General features: G+C 44.0%; 1 protein-coding gene across 4 annotated transcripts in view; it reads right to left on the reverse strand.

Annotated features, from left to right (window-relative positions):
- The window catches only part of ARHGEF7 (Rho guanine nucleotide exchange factor 7), a 443279-nt gene that overhangs the window by 128585 nt on the left and 291331 nt on the right, over positions 1 to 23363 (reverse strand). For all 4 annotated transcript variants that reach the window (XM_030201536.1, XM_030201535.1, XM_030201537.1 and 1 more), the window contains 5 exons: positions 17012 to 17150; positions 13371 to 13430; positions 11227 to 11373; positions 3709 to 3795; positions 448 to 526 (listed from right to left, as the gene is read on the reverse strand). In XM_030201536.1, the coding sequence (XP_030057396.1) occupies positions 448 to 526; positions 3709 to 3795; positions 11227 to 11373; positions 13371 to 13430; positions 17012 to 17150 (512 nt within the window). The remainder of the gene's footprint in view (positions 1 to 447; positions 527 to 3708; positions 3796 to 11226; positions 11374 to 13370; positions 13431 to 17011; positions 17151 to 23363) is intronic.

Consider the following 23363-nt stretch of genomic DNA (forward strand, 5'->3'; position numbering starts at 1 on the left):
GGTAGTGTAGGCGCGTGTATTGGGCACACGCCAGGCCAGTTTTTACCATGTCTGCAAAAAAGGGACGGGAAAAGGGCATGTGGTAAAACTGAAACCAGCGCACGCCTAAAACCGGCCTGAGCCTTTAACGCCACCCCATTGATTTAGCGGTAAAGATTCATGTGCTACACCTATGGTGACCAGTCGGCGAGCGCCAAGTGCCGACTACCACCAGAAATGCCACGTGTGGGAGGAAATAAATCAATCATCCAGGTGGCGTGGGCACACGTGAAATCTGAAATTACCACCAGGGGGCACGATACACTGGTGGTAGTCTCGTTTTGGCACACGCGTAGTGCCTAATGCGCCTTTGTAAAAGGGCCCCTGTGTATTTTAGTTCATTCAATAAAAATCATTTCCATGGAATGTTATCACATATCAAGAATTTATAAATGCTGCTTATTTTACCTGCTATTTCAAATGCATTTTTCTGATTTTCTGTATCTTCTAGTTTTCTGATTGTCGTTCCTGTTAATGGCAGTTTTCCCTGTGAAAGTATAAGACAACCAATTTTTTGCCCCTTAAAATATTTCCAAAACCATTACACTTGCAACCAATGTTTCTACATAAGCCAAGGGCTACCACAGGACCTTCCTTAAAAGTGGAGATGTTAAGTAATGCCCACTAATTAGCTTTTCTTCTTTTTTTCACTTGGATCTAAGCATATTGGGACCCAGTCGGTAAGAGGAGGGTGCTAGGGTAAAGCACAAAAGGCACGTGCAGGAGGACCTGACCTGTGCTGGGGATAGACCCTCTAAGTGGCCGCAGGAGTAGTCCCAGGCGGGTGGTTAGGCGTTTCATGACATGAGTGAATTAGCAATATTGTACAAAGAAGAGAGCAAGTTGACAAGGATACCCGAGGTGTTATGTGGGCTGAGGGATCTGGGAGAATGACTTATCCACAGAAAAAGGAAAAGTTGTTCAGTCTTCACCGTGTTACATTTAAGGCATTGGTGGTGGGACATCAAGGGCAGCAATGCTGGACAAGTAGGCTTAGATTTAAGATTAGTTTTTTTGTGAAAGTTCTGTTGCAGTAAGGTAGATCTGGGAAGTCATCAACCTAAAGATGGTACTGAAAGCCAGGTGAGGAGATAGCATTAAAGGAATGAGTTTACAGAGAAGATGATACAGGGCAGTGATGTGGGATGGAAGTGGAGGTTAATCCACAAAAGATCACTAAAAGAAGAATGGGAGAGTTACAGGAGAAATAAGATAGTACAAAGTCTGAAAATCCAAGTAAGCGCAAAGTCAAGAAGGATAAAAATAGAGTAAAGGCCCCTGACTTTAGTATGCAGAGGTCACTGGAAATGTTGGCCAGTGTTGTATGTGTGACATGAAGAAGGGGGGTTGTTGGGGTCAGTGACCACTGGAGGATTAAGAGGGGGTCATGCCTTTATCCCTCTCCAGTGGTCACCTGATCAGTTTAGGCAATTTTGGTACTTAGTCATTATTGAAATAGGTCTAGCCAAAAATGTCCTATTTTTTGCCCTGAACTTTTTTATAGTGTTCCATTATCGCAGAAAAACATCCAAATAGTATGCCTACCCTAGTCACACCTAAAACATGCCTCCAGAATACTCCCTTGTGATTTAGATGAACTGCATAGAAAAAAGTCTTCAAAATGAGTTTTGAAAATAGCAATTTAGATGTTTTTGTGAAAAACAAATCATCCACCTGCCGCTTTATGCCTTTTTTTGGATGTTTTTCTGTTTCAAAAATAAGCCCCATAATTAAATTAAACTTTGTGAATTCACCGTGGAAGAAATCAGCCAGAGTAAATTTGGGACATCAAGGGGAAGTGGCAGTCTATGGAAGAAGAGAAGACAGAGGCTGGAGACATGGCTTGGGTCACTTCATTCTCCATTACCTCAGGTATAAACTTCTAGGGTTAATGAATTCAAGCATATTATTTAAAGCAACGGCTCTTAGATTATGAATCCTCTGAGGAAAGGAAAATACCTACTATACTTTAGTGTAACTCAAACTAAGCTACAAATGAAAAGGCATGAGCTAAACATAAAGATTTCTGCCATACAGATTTATAGACTTGCTCAAGGAGAACAATAATAGACCAGAAGAAGGTGAGCATGGATGTGAAATGAAGCACAATAATGATTTTAGTTGGAGAAGCTCAGGAATGTAGTTAAAAACTTTGGATGTGAGCCCAGGCTAGGGAGTTTGGTGCACCTTACAGAATAGAGGCAACACAGGACAAGAGAGTGTCAAAAACAGAGGGCAGTATAGTATTAAAAGAAGAAATTGCAATGTTGTCAGTTTGTTGAGGCAAAGAGAGAGTAGAAAAGATGATGCAAGGCTCATGGGCTGATGATCAAAGGCAAAAGCTGGCGCTAGAGGCCATTAGTGCCACACTAGCACCCATGTTTGCCTTTGACCTATGATCAGAGCCGGCGAGTGCGTGTAACAACGAGCTCGTTGGCTCTAAGGGCAAGTAGCATGCAAATGCATGCTAAACTGGGCATTAGATATTCCTCCCCAATAATCTGTAGTCAGTGCGCTAAACACTGGCGTTTTTCCCGCAGCAAAGTCTACTTGAGCTCGGAGTTGGCATTAGGGCTTGTGGAGCATTGGGGAGGAAAGGGGAACCCTGTCCAGCATGCATTTACATGCTTACAGCCCTCCTCCCATGCAAAATAGTTTCCCTGGTGGCCTAGTGGCCCCCCAAGCCCCCCCCCCCCCCTTTTGATGCAGGAGGGCATCCTGAGATATGCCGGGTGAGGCTTCAATGCCATATAAAGAAGAAACCCTCGGGTCTGGAGGTCTTTGTATTACTCTGTTTGACAGGTCCAGGTTTTTTTTTTTTTTTTTGACAGCCCAGACCTTTCAAAGAACTTTTGCGGGAGGATTGTATCTTGGGCACATGCCCAGGGTACAATCCTCCCGCAGAAGTCCCCAATTATCAAAACTAATACCGCACATAAATCTGCACGCTATTAGTTTTGATCATCAGGGCTTTATTTCCCCACGCTGCTCCGCCACTATTTTAGAGTCCTATTCAGAACAGAATGGGGAATTTGATCATCTACCCATCAGTAACTTGGAAATTCCTAAAGCTATTAATGGCGACTGGATAAGACAATGAAGGAGGGACATTAAAAGTAAAAGTTATCAAATAATGGCTAGCAATATGGATATTCCGAGGGTAATTTTTTTTTTAAGTTCACAAATGATAAGAGGGTAAAACAGGCACCTATTTCAGGATCATTCTATAAAGAAAAGTAGGCACCTACTTCTTTTCACTGTACAAGCAGCAGAAAATGCGCTTAACTTTTAAGACTGATAACATACAGCTGGTGTATATACCTACACCCACATGGCCATCATCTAAACATGGTGCGTATTTTTCCATTATGAGGTCAATTAGATGTATAAATGATTAGAATACTACCATTATACCCATTCCTGTTGCCTAGAACTAGGCCACCCCTTACACAATCATCCCTTTAAATATTTATTGTATCATCCGGTACTGATGATCATCACCATGTGTTACACTATGATGTCCACAGAATACACTGATATCAAGGCAGAGTCTAGAGGGCTACTGATGGAATCAAAAATCATAATTCTATCACTGTGACTACTTAGTTCTGTCGTCATTAAAATTTCAGTTCTGTAATGGTAAAAACATATTCAAAACACAAATTTTACCTGGTAAATAAACCCGCTCATCCTGGGACTCGCAGACAGCATTAGTAAAATATTAGGGAAGAGCAGAAGATATCTCTCATTCTTTTCCTGCCAAAATACAACCCACACAAACCAAAATTGAAATAAGTCTGAAGTTGTTAATTTAAGGCTAAGTATTTCACAAAAAAGGGATCCAACAGCAGTTCAAACATCTCGGATAGCGAATGCTACATACCTGTAGAAGGTATTCTCCGAGGACAGCAGGCTGATTGTTCTCACTGACGGGTGACGTCCACGGCAGCCCCTCCAATCGGAAACTTCACTAGCAAAGTCCTTTGCTAGCCCTCGCGCGCCCGCGCGCACCGCGCATGCGCGGCCGTCTTCCCGCCCGAAACCGGCTCGAGCCGGCCAGTCCAGTATGTAGCAAGACAATACACTTCAAGGGAAGACACAACTCCAAAGGGGAGGCGGGCGGGTTTGTGAGAACAATCAGCCTGCTGTCCTCGGAGAATACCTTCTACAGGTATGTAGCATTCGCTTTCTCCGAGGACAAGCAGGCTGCTTGTTCTCACTGATGGGGTATCCCTAGCCCCCAGGCTCACTCAAAACAACAACATTGGTCAATTGGGCCTCGCAACGGCGAGGACATAACTGAGATTGACCTAAAAAATTTACCAACTAACTGAGAGTGTAGCCTGGAACAGAACAAACAGGGCCCTCGGGGGGTGGAGTTGGATCCTAAAGCCCAAACAGGTTCTGAAGAACTGACTGCCCGAACCGACTGTCACGTCGGGTATCCTGCTGCAGGCAGTAATGAGATGTGAATGTGTGGACAGATGACCACGTCGCAGCTTTGCAAATTTCCTCCATGGTGGCTGACTTCAAGTGGGCTACCGACGCAGCCATGGCTCTAACATTATGAGCCGTGACATGACCCTCAAGAGCCAGCCCAGCCTGGGCGTAAGTGAAGGAAATGCAATCTGCTAGCCAATTGGATATGGTGCGTTTCCCTACAGCCACTCCCCTCTTGTTGGGATCAAAAGAAACAAACAATTGGGCGGACTGTCTGTGGGGCTGTGTCCGCTCCAGATAGAAGGCCAATGCTCTCTTGCAGTCCAATGTGTGCAGCTGACGTTCAGCAGGGCAGGAATGAGGACGGGGAAAGAATGTTGGCAAGACAATTGACTGGTTTAGATGGAACTCCGACACAACCTTTGGCAGAAACTTAGGGTGAGTGCGGAGGACTACTCTGTTGTGATGAAATTTGGTGTAAGGGGCCTGGGCTACCAGGGCCTGAAGCTCACTGACTCTACGAGCCGAGGTAACTGCCACCAAGAAAATGACCTTCCAGGTCAAATACTTCGGATGGCAGGAATTCAGTGGCTCGAAAGGAGGTTTCATCAGCTGGGTGAGAACGACATTGAGATCCCATGACACTGTAGGAGGCTTGACAGGGGGCTTTGACAAAAGCAAACCTCTCATGAAGCGAACAACTAAAGGCTGTCCTGAGATCGGCTTACCTTCCACTTGGTAATGGTATGCACTGATTGCACTAAGGTGAACCCTTACGGAGTTGGTCTTCAGACCAGACTCAGACAAGTGGAGAAGGTATTCAAGCAGGGTCTGTGTAGGACAAGAGCGAGGATCTAGGGCCTTGCTGTCACACCAGACGGCAAACCTCCTCCAATGAAAGAAGTAACTTCTCTTAGTGGAGCCTTTCCTGGAAGCAAGCAAGATGCGGGAGACACCCTCTGGCAGACCCAAAGAGGCAAAGTCTACGCCCTCAACATCCAGGCCGTGAGAGCCAGGGACTGGAGGTTGGGATGCAGAAGAGCCCCTTCGTCCTGCGAGATGAGGGTCGGAAAACACTCCAATCTCCACGGTTCTTCGGAGGATAACTCCAGAAGAAGAGGGAACCAGATCTGACGCGGCCAAAAGGGAGCAATCAGAATCATGGTGCCTCGGTCTTGCTTGAGTTTCAACAAAGTCTTCCCCACCAGAGGAATGGGAGGATAAGCATACAGCAGACCTTCCCCCCAATCCAGGAGGAAGGCATCCGACGCCAGTCTGCCGTGGGCCTGAAGCCTGGAACAGAACTGAGGGACCTTGTGGTTCACTTGAGATGCGAAGAGATCCACCAGGGGGGTGCCCCACGCCTGGAAGATCTGTCGCACCACACGGGAATTGAGCGACCACTCGTGAGGTTGCATAATCCTGCTCAGCCTGTCGGCCAGACTGTTGTTTACGCCTGCCAGATATGTGGCTTGGAGCACCATGCCTTGACGGCGAGCCCAGAGCCACATGCTGACGGCTTCCTGACACAGGGGGCGAGATCCGGTGCCCCCCTGCTTGTTGACATAGTACATGGCAACCTGATTGTCTGTCTGAATTTGGATAATTTGGTGGGACAGCCGATCTCTGAAAGCCTTCAGAGCGTTCCAGATCGCTCGCAACTCCAGAAGATTGATCTGTAGATCGCTTTCTTGGAGGGACCACCTTCCTTGGGTGTGAAGCCCATCGACATGAGCTCCCCATCCCAGGAGAGACGCATCCGTGGTCAGCACTTTTTGAGGCTGAGAAATTTGGAAGGGACGTCCCAGAGTCAAATTGGAGCAAATCGTCCACCAATACAGGGATTCGAGAAAACTCGTGGACAGGTGGATCACGTCCTCTAGACCCCCGGCGGCCTGATACCACTGGGAGGCTAGGGTCCATTGAGCAGATCTCATGTGAAGGCGGGCCATGGGAGTCACATGAACTGTGGAGGCCATGTGGCCCAGCAATCTCAACATCTGCCGAGCTGTGATCTGCTGGGACGCTCGCACCCGCGAGACGAGGGACAACAAGTTGTTGGCCCTCGCCTCTGGGAGATAGGCGCGAGCCGTCCGAGAATCCAGCAGGGCTCCGATGAATTCGAGTTTCTGCACTGGGAGAAGATGGGACTTTGGGTAATTTATCACAAACCCCAGTAGCTCCAGGAGGCGAATAGTCATCTGCATGGACTGCAGGGCTCCTGCCTCGGATGTGTTCTTCACCAGCCAATCGTCGAGATATGGGAACACGTGCACCCCCAGCCTGCGAAGCGCCGCTGCTACCACAGCTAGGCACTTTGTGAACACCCTGGGCGCAGAGGCGAGCCCAAAGGGTAGCACACAGTACTGGAAGTGGCGTGTGCCCAGCTGAAATCGCAGATACTGTCTGTGAGCTGGCAGTATCGGGATGTGTGTGTAGGCATCCTTCAAGTCCAGAGAGCATAGCCAATCGTTTTGCTGAATCATGGGGAGAAGGGTGCCCAGGGAAAGCATCCTGAACTTTTCTTTTACGAGATATTTGTTCAGGGCCCTTAGGTCTAGGATGGGACGCATCCCCCCTGTTTTCTTTTCCACAAGGAAGTACCTGGAATAGAACCCCAGCCCTTCTTGCCCGGATGGCACGGGCTCGACCGCATTGGCGCTGAGAAGGGCGGAGAGTTCCTCTGCAAGTACCTGCTTGTGCTGGAAGCTGTAGGACTGAGCTCCCGGTGGACAATTTGGAGGTTTTGAAGCCAAATTGAGAGTGTATCCTTGCCGGACTATTTGGAGAACCCACTGATCGGAGGTTATGAGAGGCCACCTTTGGTGAAAAGCTTTCAACCTCCCTCCGACAGGCAGGTCGCCCGGCACTGACACTTGGATGTCGGCTATGCTCTGCTGGAGCCAGTCAAAAGCTCGCCCCTTGCTTTTGCTGGGGAGCCGCGGGGCCTTGCTGAGTCGCACGCTGCTGACGAGAGCGAGCGCGCTGGGGCTTAGCCTGGGCCGCAGGCTGTCGGGAAGGAGGATTGTACCTACGCTTGCCAGAAGTATAGGGAACAGTCTTCCTTCCCCCGAAAAATCGTCTACCTGTAGAGGTAGAAGCTGAAGGCTGCCGGCGGGCGAACTTGTCGAATGCGGTGTCCTGCTGGTGGAGAGACTCTACCACCTGCTCGACTTTTTCGCCAAAAATGTTATCCGCACGGCAAGGCGAGTCCGCAATCCGCTGCTGGATTCTATTCTCCAGGTCGGCGGCACGCAGCCATGAGAGCCTGCGCATCACCACACCTTGAGCAGCGGCCCTGGACGCAACATCAAAAGTGTCATAAACTCCTCTGGCCAGGAATTTTCTGCACGCCTTCAGCTGCCTGACCACCTCCTGAAAAGGCTTGGCTTGCTCAGGGGGAAGAGCATCAACCAAGCCCGCCAACTGCCGCACATTATTCCGCATGTGTATGCTCGTGTAGAGCTCGTAAGACTGGATCTTGGACACGAGCATAGAGGAATGGTAGGCCTTCCTCCCAAAGGAGTCTAAGGTTCTAGCGTCCTTGCCCGGGGGCGCCGAAGCATGTTCCCTAGAACTCTTAGCCTTCTTTAGGGCCAAATCCACAACTCCAGAGTCATGAGGCAACTGAGTGCGCATCAGCTCTGGGTCCCCATGGATCCGGTACTGGGACTCGATCTTCTTGGGAATGTGGGGATTAGTTAATGGCTTGGTCCAGTTCGCAAGCAATGTCTTCTTCAGGACATGGTGCAAGGGAACAGTGGACGCTTCCTTAGGTGGAGAAGGATAGTCCAGGAGCTCAAACATTTCAGCCCTGGGCTCGTCCTCCACAACCACCGGGAAGGGGATGGCCGTAGACATCTCCCGGACAAAGGAGGCAAAAGACAGACTCTCGGGAGGAGAAAGCTGTCTCTCAGGAGAGGGAGTGGGATCAGACGGAAGACCCTCAGACTCCTCGTCAGAGAAATATCTGGGATCTTCCTCTTCCTCCCACGAGGCCTCACCCTCGGTGTCAGACACAAGTTCACGGACCTGTGTCTGCAACCTCGCCCTGCTCGACTCCGTGGAACCCCGTCCACGATGGGGGCGTCGAGAGGTAGACTCCCTCGCCCGCATCGGCGAAGCTCCCTCCGCCGACGTAGTCGGGGAGCCTTCCTGGGAGGTGGCCGCGGTCGGTACCGCACGCGGTACCGACGTCGGGGACCTCAACCTGGGCGATGGGCCAGCCGGCGCCACGCTCGACGGTACCGGTGGCGCAAGCACCGCCGGTACCGGAGGGGTAGGGCGCAACAGCTCTCCCAGAATCTCTGGGAGAACGGCCCGGAGGCTCTCGTTTAGAGCGGCTGCAGAGAAAGGCTGAGAGGTCGATGCAGGCGTCGACGTCAGTACCTGTTCCGGGCGTGGAGGCTGTTCCGGGCTGTCCAGAGCGGAGCGCATCGACACCTCCTGAACAGAGGGTGAGCGGTCCTCTCGGTGCCGATGCCTGCTGGGTGCCGAATCCCTCGGCGACCCAGAGCTCTCGGTGCCGACACGGGGAGGAGACCGGTGTCGATGCTTCTTCGATTTCTTCCGAAGCATGTCACCAGAGCTCCCCGGCACCGACGAGGAGGACGTCGAATCCATCCGTCGCTTCCTCGGGGCCGAGACTGAAGAAGGTCGATCTCGGGGGGGCTGTACCGCAGGAGCCCTCAGGGTAGGAGGAGACCCACCCGAGGGCTCACCGCCACCAGCAGGGGAATGGACAGCCCTCACCTGCACTCCACCCGATGCACCACCGTCCGACGACATCAGCAGACGAGGTCCTGGTACCACCGACGTCGATGCAGCTATCCGATGTCTCGGCGCCGATGCAGAGGCCCGATGCCTCGATGCACTCGATGCAGGGGCGGCCGAGGAAGATGGTCTGGACGCTGACGACGTCGATGCACTCGAAGATCCCGGTGCCGATGCCGACGAAGAGCCCGAGAACAACACGTTCCACTGGGCTAGTCTCGCTACCTGAGTCCGCCTTTGAAGCAGGGAACACAGACTGCAGTTCTGAGGGCGGTGCTCGGCCCCCAGACACTGAAGACACGACGAGTGTCGATCAGTGAGCGAGATAACCCGGGCGCACTGGGTGCACTTCTTGAAGCCGCTGGAAGGCTTCGATGTCATGGGCGGAAAAATCACGCCGGCGAAATCAAAAGCCGAAATGGCGAAATTTGAAGCACCAAATTTAGAGGGAGAAAAAATCTCGACCGAGGCCGAAAAGAGGCCTACCCCGACGACGAAAGAAAACTTACCGGGGCAAAAAAGCTGGAAGTACGGGGAGGATTTACACGAAACCCGGCGGGGGGTTTCCGGAGCACTTCCCGACTAGGACAAAGCTTTCCCGAAGGAAAAAAACACGTTCAAAACAAATTGGACGCGCGAGGTCGACTTTCCGGGGCTCGACACGGCGAAAACACGACCGTACCGAGTGCGGACAAAAGAAGACTGGCCGGCTCGAGCCGGTTTCGGGCGGGAAGACGGCCGCGCATGCGCGGTGCGCGCGGGCGCGCGAGGGCTAGCAAAGGACTTTGCTAGTGAAGTTTCCGATTGGAGGGGCTGCCGTGGACGTCACCCGTCAGTGAGAACAAGCAGCCTGCTTGTCCTCGGAGAATAAATGTTTTATTCTAGAGTGAAAAAATGGTAAAATGTGAGAAGGCAAAATTCTTTAAACTTAAACTCCAACTTAGAATCCAATTTACCAAGGTTTTGCCCACTTTCTGTGGCTATGAGAAAAATGCTTGGTAAACAGGGCTCTTAGAGGGGATTTCAAGGTTAACATTCTCACTCATGGAAAGTTTTCTCTTTCTGCTTTTATTTAGGTGGGGCTGGGGATGTTTTCATGTGCTGTACTTTATCCATTTGTTAGTTATTAAGGCAAGGATTGGGGAGAGGATGATTTTATAAGATTTACATGTATTATGTTTATTTGTATAATTAATGTGTGGGTTTTAGAAAATAGTTAACTTTGGTGTGAATGTTCTAGTTTTGTTCTGCAGTCAGTTCTAGCTCCCTAGTGTCAGTGGATGAGGGCAAGACAGACTGAAGTATAGATTTGTATATTGTTGTACTTTTTATTTATATGAGGAGGCATTTGATTACTTACATTCTGATACTGTGTATGTTAGGTCTGAGGACTATTTAACATGTGCTGTATCTGGGCTTTGACCACCAAATGAAATATATAAACTACAATTGCAAATACAATTATTCTTGCAAAGCAAGAAAAAAAAAAGCTGTACCATAAAATCTTCAGAATATGAAGCTATAAAGTCAGAGGCATGGGATGTTCTGCTCCTAACACTAAAAACGTACATGTCAAGGGGAACAAGCCACTGCCTGTGTAATGATGTAGTCCTGTTTTTCTAAGGGATATCAAGAAGACAACTCCATATATGTAACAGTGTCAAGGACTAGTTCTTCCTTCTTACCATTGGCCTATAAAAAGTCACATTAGTCCTATCAATTGGTACTCCTATGCAGTATGTTCGCAGAAAGAGTGAGCCATAGAAATGATTGAATAGACCATGTTCAAATTCCAGGTTCTCAGGGAACAATTTTCCCAAAGTTATACGACTGCAGTCAAGTTTCACTGCTTCATGTTTAGTCTTCATGTCATTTTTAAAATTTCTAAACACAGCATAAACTATCAAATTCAATTGCTTTGATGTCAGAAGAAAGGGAACAAAATATTTTAGATGAACACGTGAAGGTCATTACCTCATTTCCTGCACACTGAATCATGACCTGTGACATATAAATAACATTGCCTAGTGTTTTGATATCCTCTCCCTCCCAGCAGCGAATGGCTTCATTTAATATCTGTAGCTCCAGTTCTTTTCTTTTCCGAACCTCTTGACACTGTGCCTGTCAGACATAAGAAGAGCATCAGTTATGAAAACATGTCTAAACAATGAAACATCCTGGAAATGTTCAGATTTGTTTTGTAAGAAAGCTTTCAGGAAGGTTTTTTTCTATTCTGTACTCAAGGAATAAAGTATCTGAAAGCAAATGGTATGCACCATTATCAAAACTACACATGCAAAATCTCACTTATAATGAATGCTTCCCAATACTGTTTTCATTACTGATTACAAATTTTACCATCAATAAAGCCAGCTTTGTAGATGAAAGCTTAAGTGGAGACTGGAGAGCCTGGGTAGTAAATATCATGTCTCTTTGTCCCTTCTACTAAAACTGTCCATAGAACAGCGACAGTAAATGAAAGAACTCGCACACTTTTGTATGGAAGCAAGAGACAAGATGGAGAAAGTTTGAGGACAGGCCAACAGAAAGAGTACTGCAGGACTGGCATGGGATTATGTAGGTGCAGTGGAATGTGTAGTGTGATGGAAAGGTGCAAGAGAGTAAATTACTATATAAGATGAGCTTGTAAATAATATTTATATATATATATATATATATATATATATATATATATATATATATATATATATATATATATATATTTAATTTTAAAAGCAACTTTTAAAACCAAGCTAATTTGGGTTTGTTATGACATAGGGTGTGAAGATTTACACAATCAAGTCTTTCTGATTTCTTAATTCAAATTACTTTTTGAATATTTCCTTTCTATAACTGTTCTTTCAAGTTGAAAGTAGCATGTTGATGAGATCAGAAAAATAACCACCCATTTAAATGCATTTTGAACTGTATATTTTAGAAAGTAGAATGTGAAAAATGTACAGGGTTGTGAAGGCTTATAAGACATGTTCACAATTTTTTTTTATTACAAAAATAGGATAATGGAATGTTGCATGTAAATATATAGAGCAGACCCAATTCCTAGGTACACATCTTCACCTCTCATTGAAAAGGCACACCAAAGACAGATAGGGCATAGCATGTGTTTTGCTTTGTGCTTACACCTATAAGGCTCCCAGAGTGAGCTGATGACTTGACCTTAATATACAACATAGCTTTTCTTCACCCCTTCATCCCTACTCATCCAGCTAATTAGAGTTAACATCTGCAGTTTACAGTCACAACAGCTCCTCTGTCCTTCATGCACATTCAAGGGTTGTTGTTTTGTTTGTTTGTTTTGGGGGTGGGGGTAGTAGTTTATTATGCTGTAATTATATCAGTTGTTCTCTTCTCCTCGGCTTTTTCCAAGGTAACATCCATCCAACAGGTACTATTATAGGCACTGAATACAACTCTTCCAAAGAAAATGAATTATTTACTATAGCCTGCACAGTTAGTTGACACACAGCAGTTAATGCTGAGGGTCTCTGTAGCCACAGACAGTGAGTGGTCTGTTGATCACGAGGGAAAATATATGTTCCAGCATCCAAGAATAAAAGGAAAATCTAGACCTCTTCCATCTTTTGCATCCTGCTATTACATTCATAACCATTATGAATAACAAAGGCCGAACATCACTTACTAAAGAACGTAGATGATCAATATGACTCTTCTTAAATATAGATGGGAGGAAAAAAAATAGGCAGAGATTGAAGAAAACCTCCTACCAACTACAAGTAAGCACTGCTTTAACTCAATACCCAATATCAGCTTTGTGGGGCCGTGCCATTCCATTAAAAACAAAATGTGCATATCCTTAATTTACAAAACTATTATAGACGGACACATACTATACCAAACTTGATACATCACACTAGAGGACAAAATTAAATGCTGGTTGTTTAGAAAATATGGAAGCTGGCTCCTAAGTGCTTAACATCTGCTTTTTACCTCACAACAGCCTGTGTCTTTTCCACTGGTATCTAATATTGTGACTGCGGAATTCTACATATATGATGAAAATTTCCTCATGAACCCTGTATCAATAATAAATACTCTGATCTTGATTTGAAAAGAAACCCATAGGTAAGAAAGCTTACAGAAAGATTCTTGAATGCTGTCATGGATTTCTGAATGTCTGATCGGTCTGGGTGATAATCCTACAAAGAAAAAAAAGAGTCATAGTACATATTGTTCATTAGTTTACTCTTCTCAGAAATAAAGAGAAAAGCATCTTTTGATTCAGGATCTTCACTAGTTTCTTATAGAATCTCGCCTCCAAAAGGTACCCAATTTTGTTTTTCAAATATTGGAGGATCCTCACTAAGGGGAACTTTGTGCAAAGCCAAAGAAGCAGAGGCAGGCAGAGGGATGGTCCAAAAGACAGCGGATGCCAGGGCATCACAAAGGGGTGGTGGGGGAGGTGGACTGGAGGAGTACTTAATGGTTAGAACAGCGGGCTAATAACCCGGTAAACCCAATTTAAACCCACTGCTGTTCCTTGTGACGTTGGGAAAGTCAGTTAACCCTCCATTGCCTCAGGTACAAACTTAGGGATCCATTTACATAGGCACACTAGTGTTTTTAGTGCGTGCTAAAAATAAGTGTGCACTAAACGCTAGAGATGCCCATACATTCCTATGCTCTTTATATATATGGTCAACTTCTCTGCTAATTTATCTCTGAATGTATACAGGTCTATAAGATCAGACAGTCACAATAGGATCATCAGATCAATGTATCCACCTCTTAATTGGCTAATACATTTCTTCATAAGCCAAGCATATTTATAGAGGGGATACCGTAATCCTCATTAATCCCATTCATATTTTTAATCTTTTTTATATATAGTTTTAATCCATTAACTGCCTTCATAAACGTTTCCAAACTTATTCTTAATCACAGTTCATTCTATTCCGTATATATCCAACTTATTCAAAGAGTAATTGAATGCTCCCTTCACTATTTGAAATTATAAGGGTGCCGTTTGTCGACTTCATATATTCCTACGGGCATCTCTAGCATTTAGCATATGCTAATCATTAGCACGCACCTTTGTAAAAGACCCTCTTAAGATTTGAGAGCTGAGCCACACAAGGAAATACCCAATGTATTTGAATATAACTCACCTAGAATGAAAACTGAAAAATATGTGAGACAAATCTTAATAAAACAACAGGGGTCAGGAGTGTAAGTGGGAAGGAGGGGGAAGGTAAAACATCGGGGGTTTTGTTCTCTAGGTTGGGAACGCCCCAACTTTAGGTACCTTTGACAATTACTAGAAATTGTATTTCTTTTCAACCTGTAGTGAATATTCTGGAAGTTCTTTTAGACCAGAATTTGAATTTTCAAGCTCAGATCTCTTGGGTAGTCCAGTTACGTTTTTTTAAGCTTTGGATGCTTTATTCAGTCTATGGTCTTTTACCATTTCAGCTCTGTGGGTTCGTTTGTAATTAGCTGCTTAGAATACTGCAATTTCTTACATAGTAGATTACATCAATCAGATATAAGACGTTTACAGATTGTCCAGAATTTCGCCATTAAACTTTTAACTGGCTCTCGGAGATTCAATCATGTGACCCCCCCTTTGTGAGGGGCACTGACTCCTGGTCAACTGTCGAATAACCTTTAAAGTTCTCTTTTTGATCTCTAAGGTTTTAACTACTGGTGGTCTGCAGAACCTTTTGAATTTTTTGGTTAGCTATGGCCCTGCTCAGACCCTTAGGTCATCTTGTGCAAATTTTTAGGAGGAGATTGTTCTCTATCTCAGGACCTCAGCTTTGGAATACCTTGCCTATAGGTGTTAGGCAAGAAGAGTCCTTACCTGTGTTAAGGACAAATGAAGGTCTTTTTATTTTTAGCAGCTTTTGGTCCTTGATTTTGGGCTACTTCACTGGTCTGCTGTCTCTTGGATTGTCTACCAGGAGATCTGGATCTGCTATGTATGTATGAGTAGTATGAGTGTTTGATTTTTTTTCTTTTGTATTCTGTTTTTTGTTTGCTTTTCTCTCTCCTTTCCTATTATTGACTGGCGTTCCTTTCATATTTTAATTATTTGATTTTAGTATTGTAAACCACCTAGGTATTTTTGAGCAGTATAATAAGTTTTAATAAACTTCAAACTTGGTAAACTTGGAAGACTGAGTGCTGGATTCACAGACGAAGGGAATATGTTTTGTAACTGATGACCAGGTGACAGCTAATATATAAATACATATATGCTCTTTTGACATGTACCTTTTCATATTCATGAAAAGCTCAGTCTGCAAAATATTTCACTACCACCTTTCCTAAGTTCACTTCAGTGGACTATTTTACAACCATCTCGTTCTCTAAATGTTCTTTCAGTGAGAAGCTATCTTTCAAAAGTTCATTATTATAGGTCACAGTCTATCTATTCTATGGTCATTTTCATCTAGCTTCATAATTCATAAATCAGTGCACTAATGTTACCTTGAGATGCTGATCTAGGCTTGATTTCCAGGCAAGCTTACACTTACACTGAATCAAGATATAATCCACATATTTGGCGGTACATAAAAACACAGTGGAATAGTGCCAGCAAAAGTCTTCATAGCAAGAAATGTCTAAAATAGTCTAAGTTTCATGCATCCAGTCTGAATTAATGCGGCAATACAAGCAACATACTCAACTGGAAGAGTCTGAAAAGAGGATAGGATCAAAATATCATTCAGCTGACAACACTAAGGGGGACAACTCTTTAAGTGGGTGCCTGGTGGCGTGCAGTGAGACCCTATTCTATACCAACATATGAGTGTTCAAAGTCAGTTATAGAATACTAATGTAACCCAAAAATCAGTGTAGCTTACATTTACATGTCCGCAGTTATACCAGCCATAGACCCAGCGTAACTGCAGACACCTAAATGCAGCAGGGGCACGCATAACTTACAGTATTCTGTAAGCCACTTGCATAAGTGGGACCCCACTCACTGCCCAACCATGTGTATGTCCCCCTTGCATTTATGTGTTATGCCACTTATGCATACCATTACAGAATAGTGCTTAGGTGCCCTGATGGCATCTTCACAAGTTAAATGTACATTTACTCGTGTAGTGCTAGTATTCTGGATATTTACACGTGCAAGAAATGTATAAATGTGAGTGTCCAGCAATAGAAAATTGCCCTTATAATGACCACTACCTTTTCTCTGGGCAGAAAGTGGGGTACCTCTTCTAAGTTCTCATCAATGTCTATTTTTCCCAGACAATTAAATCTGAAAAGTATGGGAAAATATATGTCTGGTGCTCTAGTAGCCTTTAGCATCCGATTCCTACCATATGTCTATTCAACTGGAAACTCGATAATAAGTTAAGATCTGAACTGTCTTGTCTTCTCTTTATTACTCTTGCCATTATCTCTGCTCTTCAATTAATTGCTTTAAGTAACTACAGTACTTTCCTAAAGCTCACTGAACATTATTATGAAATGCAAACCACTGGTTTATTCTTTTTTTATATATATATACATAGTCTCCTGGATTTTGCTCCTTTTATTTCACAAAATACCACTCATTATGATGAAAAGGGGGGGGAGGGAGAACAACTGTCGTCTCTAGGTTTGCATGATTTTCTTTCTTTCTGTTTGTCAAATTTCCATAACTCTTCATACTATGGCTCAAGCTTCACTGTTTGGAGCCTTGGTTGAAGGCTCTGTTTTAAACTCACTGATTCAGTACAGTTAATTTTAACACAAAATTTTGAAGCTAAGAAAATGGTACCTCCATATGTCGTTCCAGTTCCTTAAGTAACGTCGGGTATTTATCCAGTCGCATGAAAGGTTTACTGAGGCCTGTGGTCAATACAAAAATCCCTGGGCTGTTGGCACCTTTCATTTCCATAAATTCTCCTAGCTCATCACTGTAATATATAAATTGAACAGACAAATGAAAAAAATCAAAACAATAGTTATCTCTTAAAAAAAAAAAAACAAACAAACATAAAAAAGACTACTAGTCTTAGAATTCTGATGACTTTTCCTCTTACTTTGACTTTAGAATTGTAATGGAAACAAAAGCGGGAATTCAAGTAATGAGAAATTACATTAACTTAATAGAAATCAGAGAATGTTAGAAAATTGACCATACAAGTTAGGAAATGCTATTTGAGAATAAGGGGGAATTCATCAAGATGTAGTAAAAGATTGTATTTCACTACTCTTCAATTTCCTGTGGGATTCAGCAATACGCAGGATCTCAGTACTGAAGGTTGCTGAATCCAATGTAAGAAGAATAACGCTGACTGCAAGCCACCTCGCAAGTAGCATTACTCCCATGGCCCAATGCTTCCAGACCTGCAAAGCAGGGTTCTCCCCCCTCCCGGCTCAAGAGCTCCTCCCCAGGTCCCGCTGACCCTTCTCTACCCATCGCCAGTGATGGTCTGGGGGGGGGACTTTAGGAAGGAATGAGGCCCACTAGTTCTTGCCCAGTCTGGCAACTTTAGGAAAATGGCGCTCCTAGCAGCAGACTCATGCAAATAACACTAGAGGTCACACTTCCTTATAAAGTAGCCCCTATGTAGGGGGTTGTCTTCCTCTTGGAGAAAAGACAACTGAGGGGAGATATGATAGAGATCTATAAAATAATGAGTGGAGTGGAACAGGTAAATGTTAATCACTTGTTTACTTTTTCCAAAAATACTAGGACTAGGGGGCAAGCAATGAAGCTACAAAGTAGTACATTTAAAACAAATAGGAGAAAATATTTCTTCACTGAACGTGTAATTAAACTCCGGAATTTATTGCCAGAGAATGTGGTAAAGGCAGTTAGCTTAGCGGGGTTTAAAAAAGGCTTGGATAGCTTCCTAAAAGAAAAGTCAATAAGCCATTATTAAGATGGACGTGGGGAAAATCCATGCTTAATTCTAGGCTAAGCAGAATAAAATGTATTGTACTGTTTTGGGATCTTACCAGGTATTTGTAACCTGGATTGTCCACTCTTAGAAACAGGATTCTGGGCTTGATGGATCTTTGGTCTGTCGCAATATAGCAACACTTATGTACTTCTGTCACTTTATGACATTTTTTGGACCTTTTTTTGTTTTGAAAATGAGCCCCTAAAGAATACTAAGATGAAACTTAATTTGACATTTTAGAAAACCTGTAATAAAATGTTCTACAAATATCCTACCCAGAAGTCATCCTTCGGCCGCCAAACTGAGGGGCCCATTTACTAAGCTGTAGCAAAAAGTAGCCTGTGCGAGCGTGTCTTTTGGGCGCGCGCCGGGCCAGTTTCTACTGCATTCTGGAAAAAGGGCCTTTTTTTAAGGGGCTGGAAAATAGACATGCATAATAAAAACCAGCACATGTCCAATTTCGGCCTGAGACCTTACCACCGCCCATTCACTTAGTAGCAAGGTCCCATGTGCTACCTGGGAAGTAGGCGTGCAGCGCACACCCACTGCAGTTTACCGTTGGGTAAGCACCAGGCAGTAGAAAATAGAAAATATTTTCTACTACATGTTTTCGACGAGCGCCAAATTCAGAATAACCGCCCAGGGCATACGGTAGCTGGAGAGTAATGCTAATTTGGCGCATGCTGGCCGCATGTAGGCCCTTTTGCACTTAGTCTCTCCCATAACTGGATTACTTTTAACATGATCTTAATGCCCAAAAAAAACTAATGGCCTGATATTCTGCCTCAATTATTCTTTCCAACCCTACAAAAATTGGAAAGAATAATGCAAAAGGAATTGAGAATGTCTATCTGCTTGCTTAAAGATATAACCCCCTTGAAAAGGAAAGGGAAAGGGGATGGGATTTGAGATTAAATTTGGCATAAGGGAAAACCGGTCAAAAATACAAGTTTGAAAATGAGCCAAATCAGACTGGAGGTTCCAGAAATATAAGTGCCCCCCCCCCCCCCCCCAATGACCTAGTGCAGTTCTGTGAGAAAGAGCTGCTTCTTCTGTAGCAGAGAATAATTAACAGGTATGCATTTACAACAGCGGAGGAAAGCTCAGAAGTATAAGAAATTATCAGACAAGAAGAAAGTCACTTCATCTAGAACTTAGTGCTGGATATAAAGCTTGCATTCTAATGAGGAATAAAAATAAGCTTTGCTTACAAATTTTAAAAATAGGATTACAATGCAAACTCAAAAAGTTTGATTACATTAAAAAGAAAGTTTCCATAAACAGAAAACAGGTAAAACCTTTTTTTATATATAAATTACATTGAGTCTTATTCTTTATTAAACAAATTGGTAACATTTTAAGAATGTTTCAAAATAAATGTTATTTCTCCTTCCCTTCTTATTAATCAAGGGGGTCTTTTACTAAGGCACGCTAGCGTTTTTAGTGCACGCTAAAAATGCTAGTGTGCGTTACTAAAAGACCCCCCCCCCCCCAAGTTACTTTTGTGTGTGTTCACCATTGACAGCAAGATTCAAGCCCTCACAAGTAAGTGACATCATCCAACTGAGCCCAACACATGAAAAAACTTCTGCAGATTAAGACCAATTCTATATTTAATATCTTTTATTGGATTTTATCATAATACAATACAAGCAAGAGCGCACCACAGTTCAACAAACAACAGTTACAAACATGACAAAACTGGAGCTCACATTCAAAAAACAACTATCCACAACTAGAAACACATTAAAAAAAAAGGGGGAGAGAAAGAGGAGGACCAATTCTAAAGGCTTTTATGACATACATTAGAGAATTAACTTTTCTACTGTGGATAGACTGACTATTAGGTGTTAAGTTGGATGAAGTGCTCCCCAATAAATTGCAGTGTTTAATTACTACTTCAATAATGAAAGAGAATGAACTGGACTGTGCTAATTATAGACCAATTTCAAGTTTCCAACTTTTGGAAAACTGAAAGGACAATATTTTTAAAAATGAGTTTGTGAGGAGGGTTGTTATTTTGGATCAGGTTCAATTTTTGGCTCAGCAGTGGAGTAGTACCTACATTATTGGTGGTATAGGACAAAATACAAGGATAAAGGAATGATTATGTTTGATCTATTTTCAGTTTTCAATTTGATATTTTGATTATTAAATTCTGTGATTTATTAGGTGCTAGAGCTAGGTATTTCAGTGATAGGTCAACAGCAGCAGCTTTGAATCAGTTGAGCTCTAAACCTCTTCCTGTAAAATGCGGAGTTCTCCAAGGATCCTCTCTTTCACATCTTCTCTTTAATGTATGTCTGCAACCTTAGGGTGAGTTATTGAACAGTTGGGCTTTAAAGGTCTATGCTGATATCACAGCTTCATGATTTAATACTAAAGCTAGATCAGGGTTCGCAGATGATTGCAGACTGGTCAATGAGTAATCATCAGGGATGCATTTCAATCACAAGTTTTAATTGTGCGATTAAAGGTGGGGCATTGCCAGCAGTCCATTGGGGGAAACTGGAATGGGAAGGAGAACAGGGGTAAACTGTGGGAGGCACACATTTCCTCTCCCTCTCTCCATCCACCACATTAGATATCATACCTTTGCTGGTGGGGATGCCGAAGCACCACCAGTGGATGAAATCCAATGCCTAAGCAGCCCCCATCCTCCTTATGCTGCCTCAGGAGCGAGGAAGTCAGCAAGACAGCTCCACTGGCCAATACCGGCACTCCCCGAACATGCTCAGTTCATGCACAAACTGAGCATACTTGGGGAGTGCAAGCATTGGTGGCTACAAGGAGGTTTGATAACAGGAGACAGCATGAGCCTATCTGGCCCATTGTGTGAACTGAAGCCAGTAGGCGGAGCTTGCCGCCATACTGACTGATGCAAAACATTCACAGACGCTACTGAAAACAACAGCAAACGTGTGCTGTTTCTATTGTTTTATTAAACCTCCTTAGTTTTGCATGCTCTCTCTCAGGAGGGAATCGGGGGTGGGGGGTATTTGAGTAGTCTGTGAAGGGAAGGAGGGTTATATTCAATGTTGTCAGTGCTCCACAGCTTGCTTTATTTGCAAAGCTGTATTGTGGTTTTCAGTGCTGTGCTATATGCCTTTATTTTTGCTTATGATGACATATAAAATAAAAATATAAAAACAATAGCAAATGCTTATGAGTGCCTATGTGTTGATTTTTTTTATGACAGGTTTTTTATTTATTTGAAAGCTTCCCCTATATACATATATCATGAAATAAAACTGGAAATCACTAAAACAGCATAAAAATTATTGTAGCTGGTAGAAACAGCAGTAATAAACTCTCTGCATTTTGGGTTCATTTCTCTACACTGTTCTACAGAATACAGTAATTCAAGGCCAAATCTCAGTGAGGATATCCTTTTTTCCTGATGGGTTCATCTTAACTGTTGTAATCTACCAGTGCCTTGGGAAACCTGATGTAATGAAGATGGAATACACTGAAGTTAAATGGAAGTAAAATTAACTCTCCGTTCACTGCAGCACATGGAATCACATCTTCACTTCATCTCTTCTGTAGAAGTTTACATTTTAGATACAAAAATGGATTATTCTGTTTTAAGCATGTTTCAGGGACAAGTGGTTTTATAAGTCAAAATAATAAAAGTAAATATTTTATTTCATGCATTTCTCTCATTTTTAAATATAACTAAATGGGCTACACGTCCCTAATGCAGTCCATTTGGTTTTCTTATATTTTGTTCTTGTGATGACGTGGAGGGGCATAATCGAACGGCGCCCAAGTTTTCATGAGGGCTTCCTCACATGATGTCCTCGCGAAGGGGCAGGGAAACCCATATTATCGAAACAAGATGGGCAGCCATCTTTCATTTCGATAATACGGTCGGGGACGCCCAAATCTCAACATTTAGGTCAACCTTAGAGATGGTCGTCCCCGGTTTTCAGCGATAATGGAAACCGAGGACGTCCATCTCATAAACGACCAAATCCAAGCCATTTGGATGTGGGAGGAGCCAGCATTCGTAGTGCACTGGTCCCCCTGACATGCCAGGACACCAACTGGGCACCCTAGGGGGCACTGCTGCAGTGGACTTCAGAAATTGCTTCCAGGTGCATAGCTTCCTTACCTTGGGTGCTGAGCCCCCCCAACCCCCCCCCAAAACCCACTACCCACAACTGTACAACACTAACGTAGCCCTAAGGGGTGAAGGGGGGCACCTACGTGTGGGTATAGTGGGTTTCTGGTGGGTTTTGAAGGGCTCACATTTACCACCACAAGTGTAACAGGTGGGGGGGGGGTGGGGGTGGGCCTGAGTCCGCCTGCCTGAAGTGCACTGCAATACCCACTAAAACTGCTCCAGGGACCTGCATACTGCTGTCAGGGTGCTGGGTATGACATTTGAGTCTGGCATAGAGGCTGGCAAAATATATTTTTAAAGTTTTTTTTTTTTGAGGGTGGGAGGGGGTTAGTGACTACTGGAGGAGTAAGGGGAGGTCATCCCCGATTCCCTCCGTTGGTCATCTGGTCAGTTCGAGCACCTTTTTGAGGCTTGGTCACAAGAAAAAATGGACCAAGTAAAGTCAGCCAAATGCTCATCAGGGGCGTCCTTCTTTTTTCCATTATCTGCCGAGGACGCCCATGTGTTAAGCACTCCCCTGTCCCGCCTTTGCTACGCTTCCGACATGCCCCCGGGAACTTTGGTCGTCCCCGCGGCGGAAAGCAGTTGAAGGCGCCGGCTTTCAATTATGTTGATTTGGGCGTCCCTGGGAGAAACACCCATCTCCCGATTTGTGTCGAAAGATGGGCGCCCTTCTCTTTCGAAAATAAGCCTGATATTGTGCCAAAACTGAAAACTAATATCTCTTATCTGGTTGATAATAAAAGGAGCTCATTGTAAACACTATCCACCCTAAAAGGTTGTTTTGTGGCTGTACATGAGGAATTGTGATATTCCATAAATGTGTGTTTTTGTTCCTAGCCGTGTATCTAAAGGTTATATAATCAAGAAAGCCAGTTAAACATTTACCTTATTAGTGTAACATAACCACAAAGGCATGGTATGGTTGCATTTTCAATATGATAATACTAGAGCCCAGCTAAGGAACAAGTTATTTTGAGTTAGTCTTCAATGGACCAAACTTGATTTCCTTGTGCCATCACCATCCAGTTGAACAGGCAGTGCCTTAAAAGGTGGAGGATAAGGATTTTATTTTATTTTTGACATGTACA

This window comes from Microcaecilia unicolor, chromosome 4 (genome assembly GCF_901765095.1).
Source record: "Microcaecilia unicolor chromosome 4, aMicUni1.1, whole genome shotgun sequence".
NCBI classification, from domain to species: Eukaryota; Metazoa; Chordata; class Amphibia; order Gymnophiona; family Siphonopidae; genus Microcaecilia; species Microcaecilia unicolor.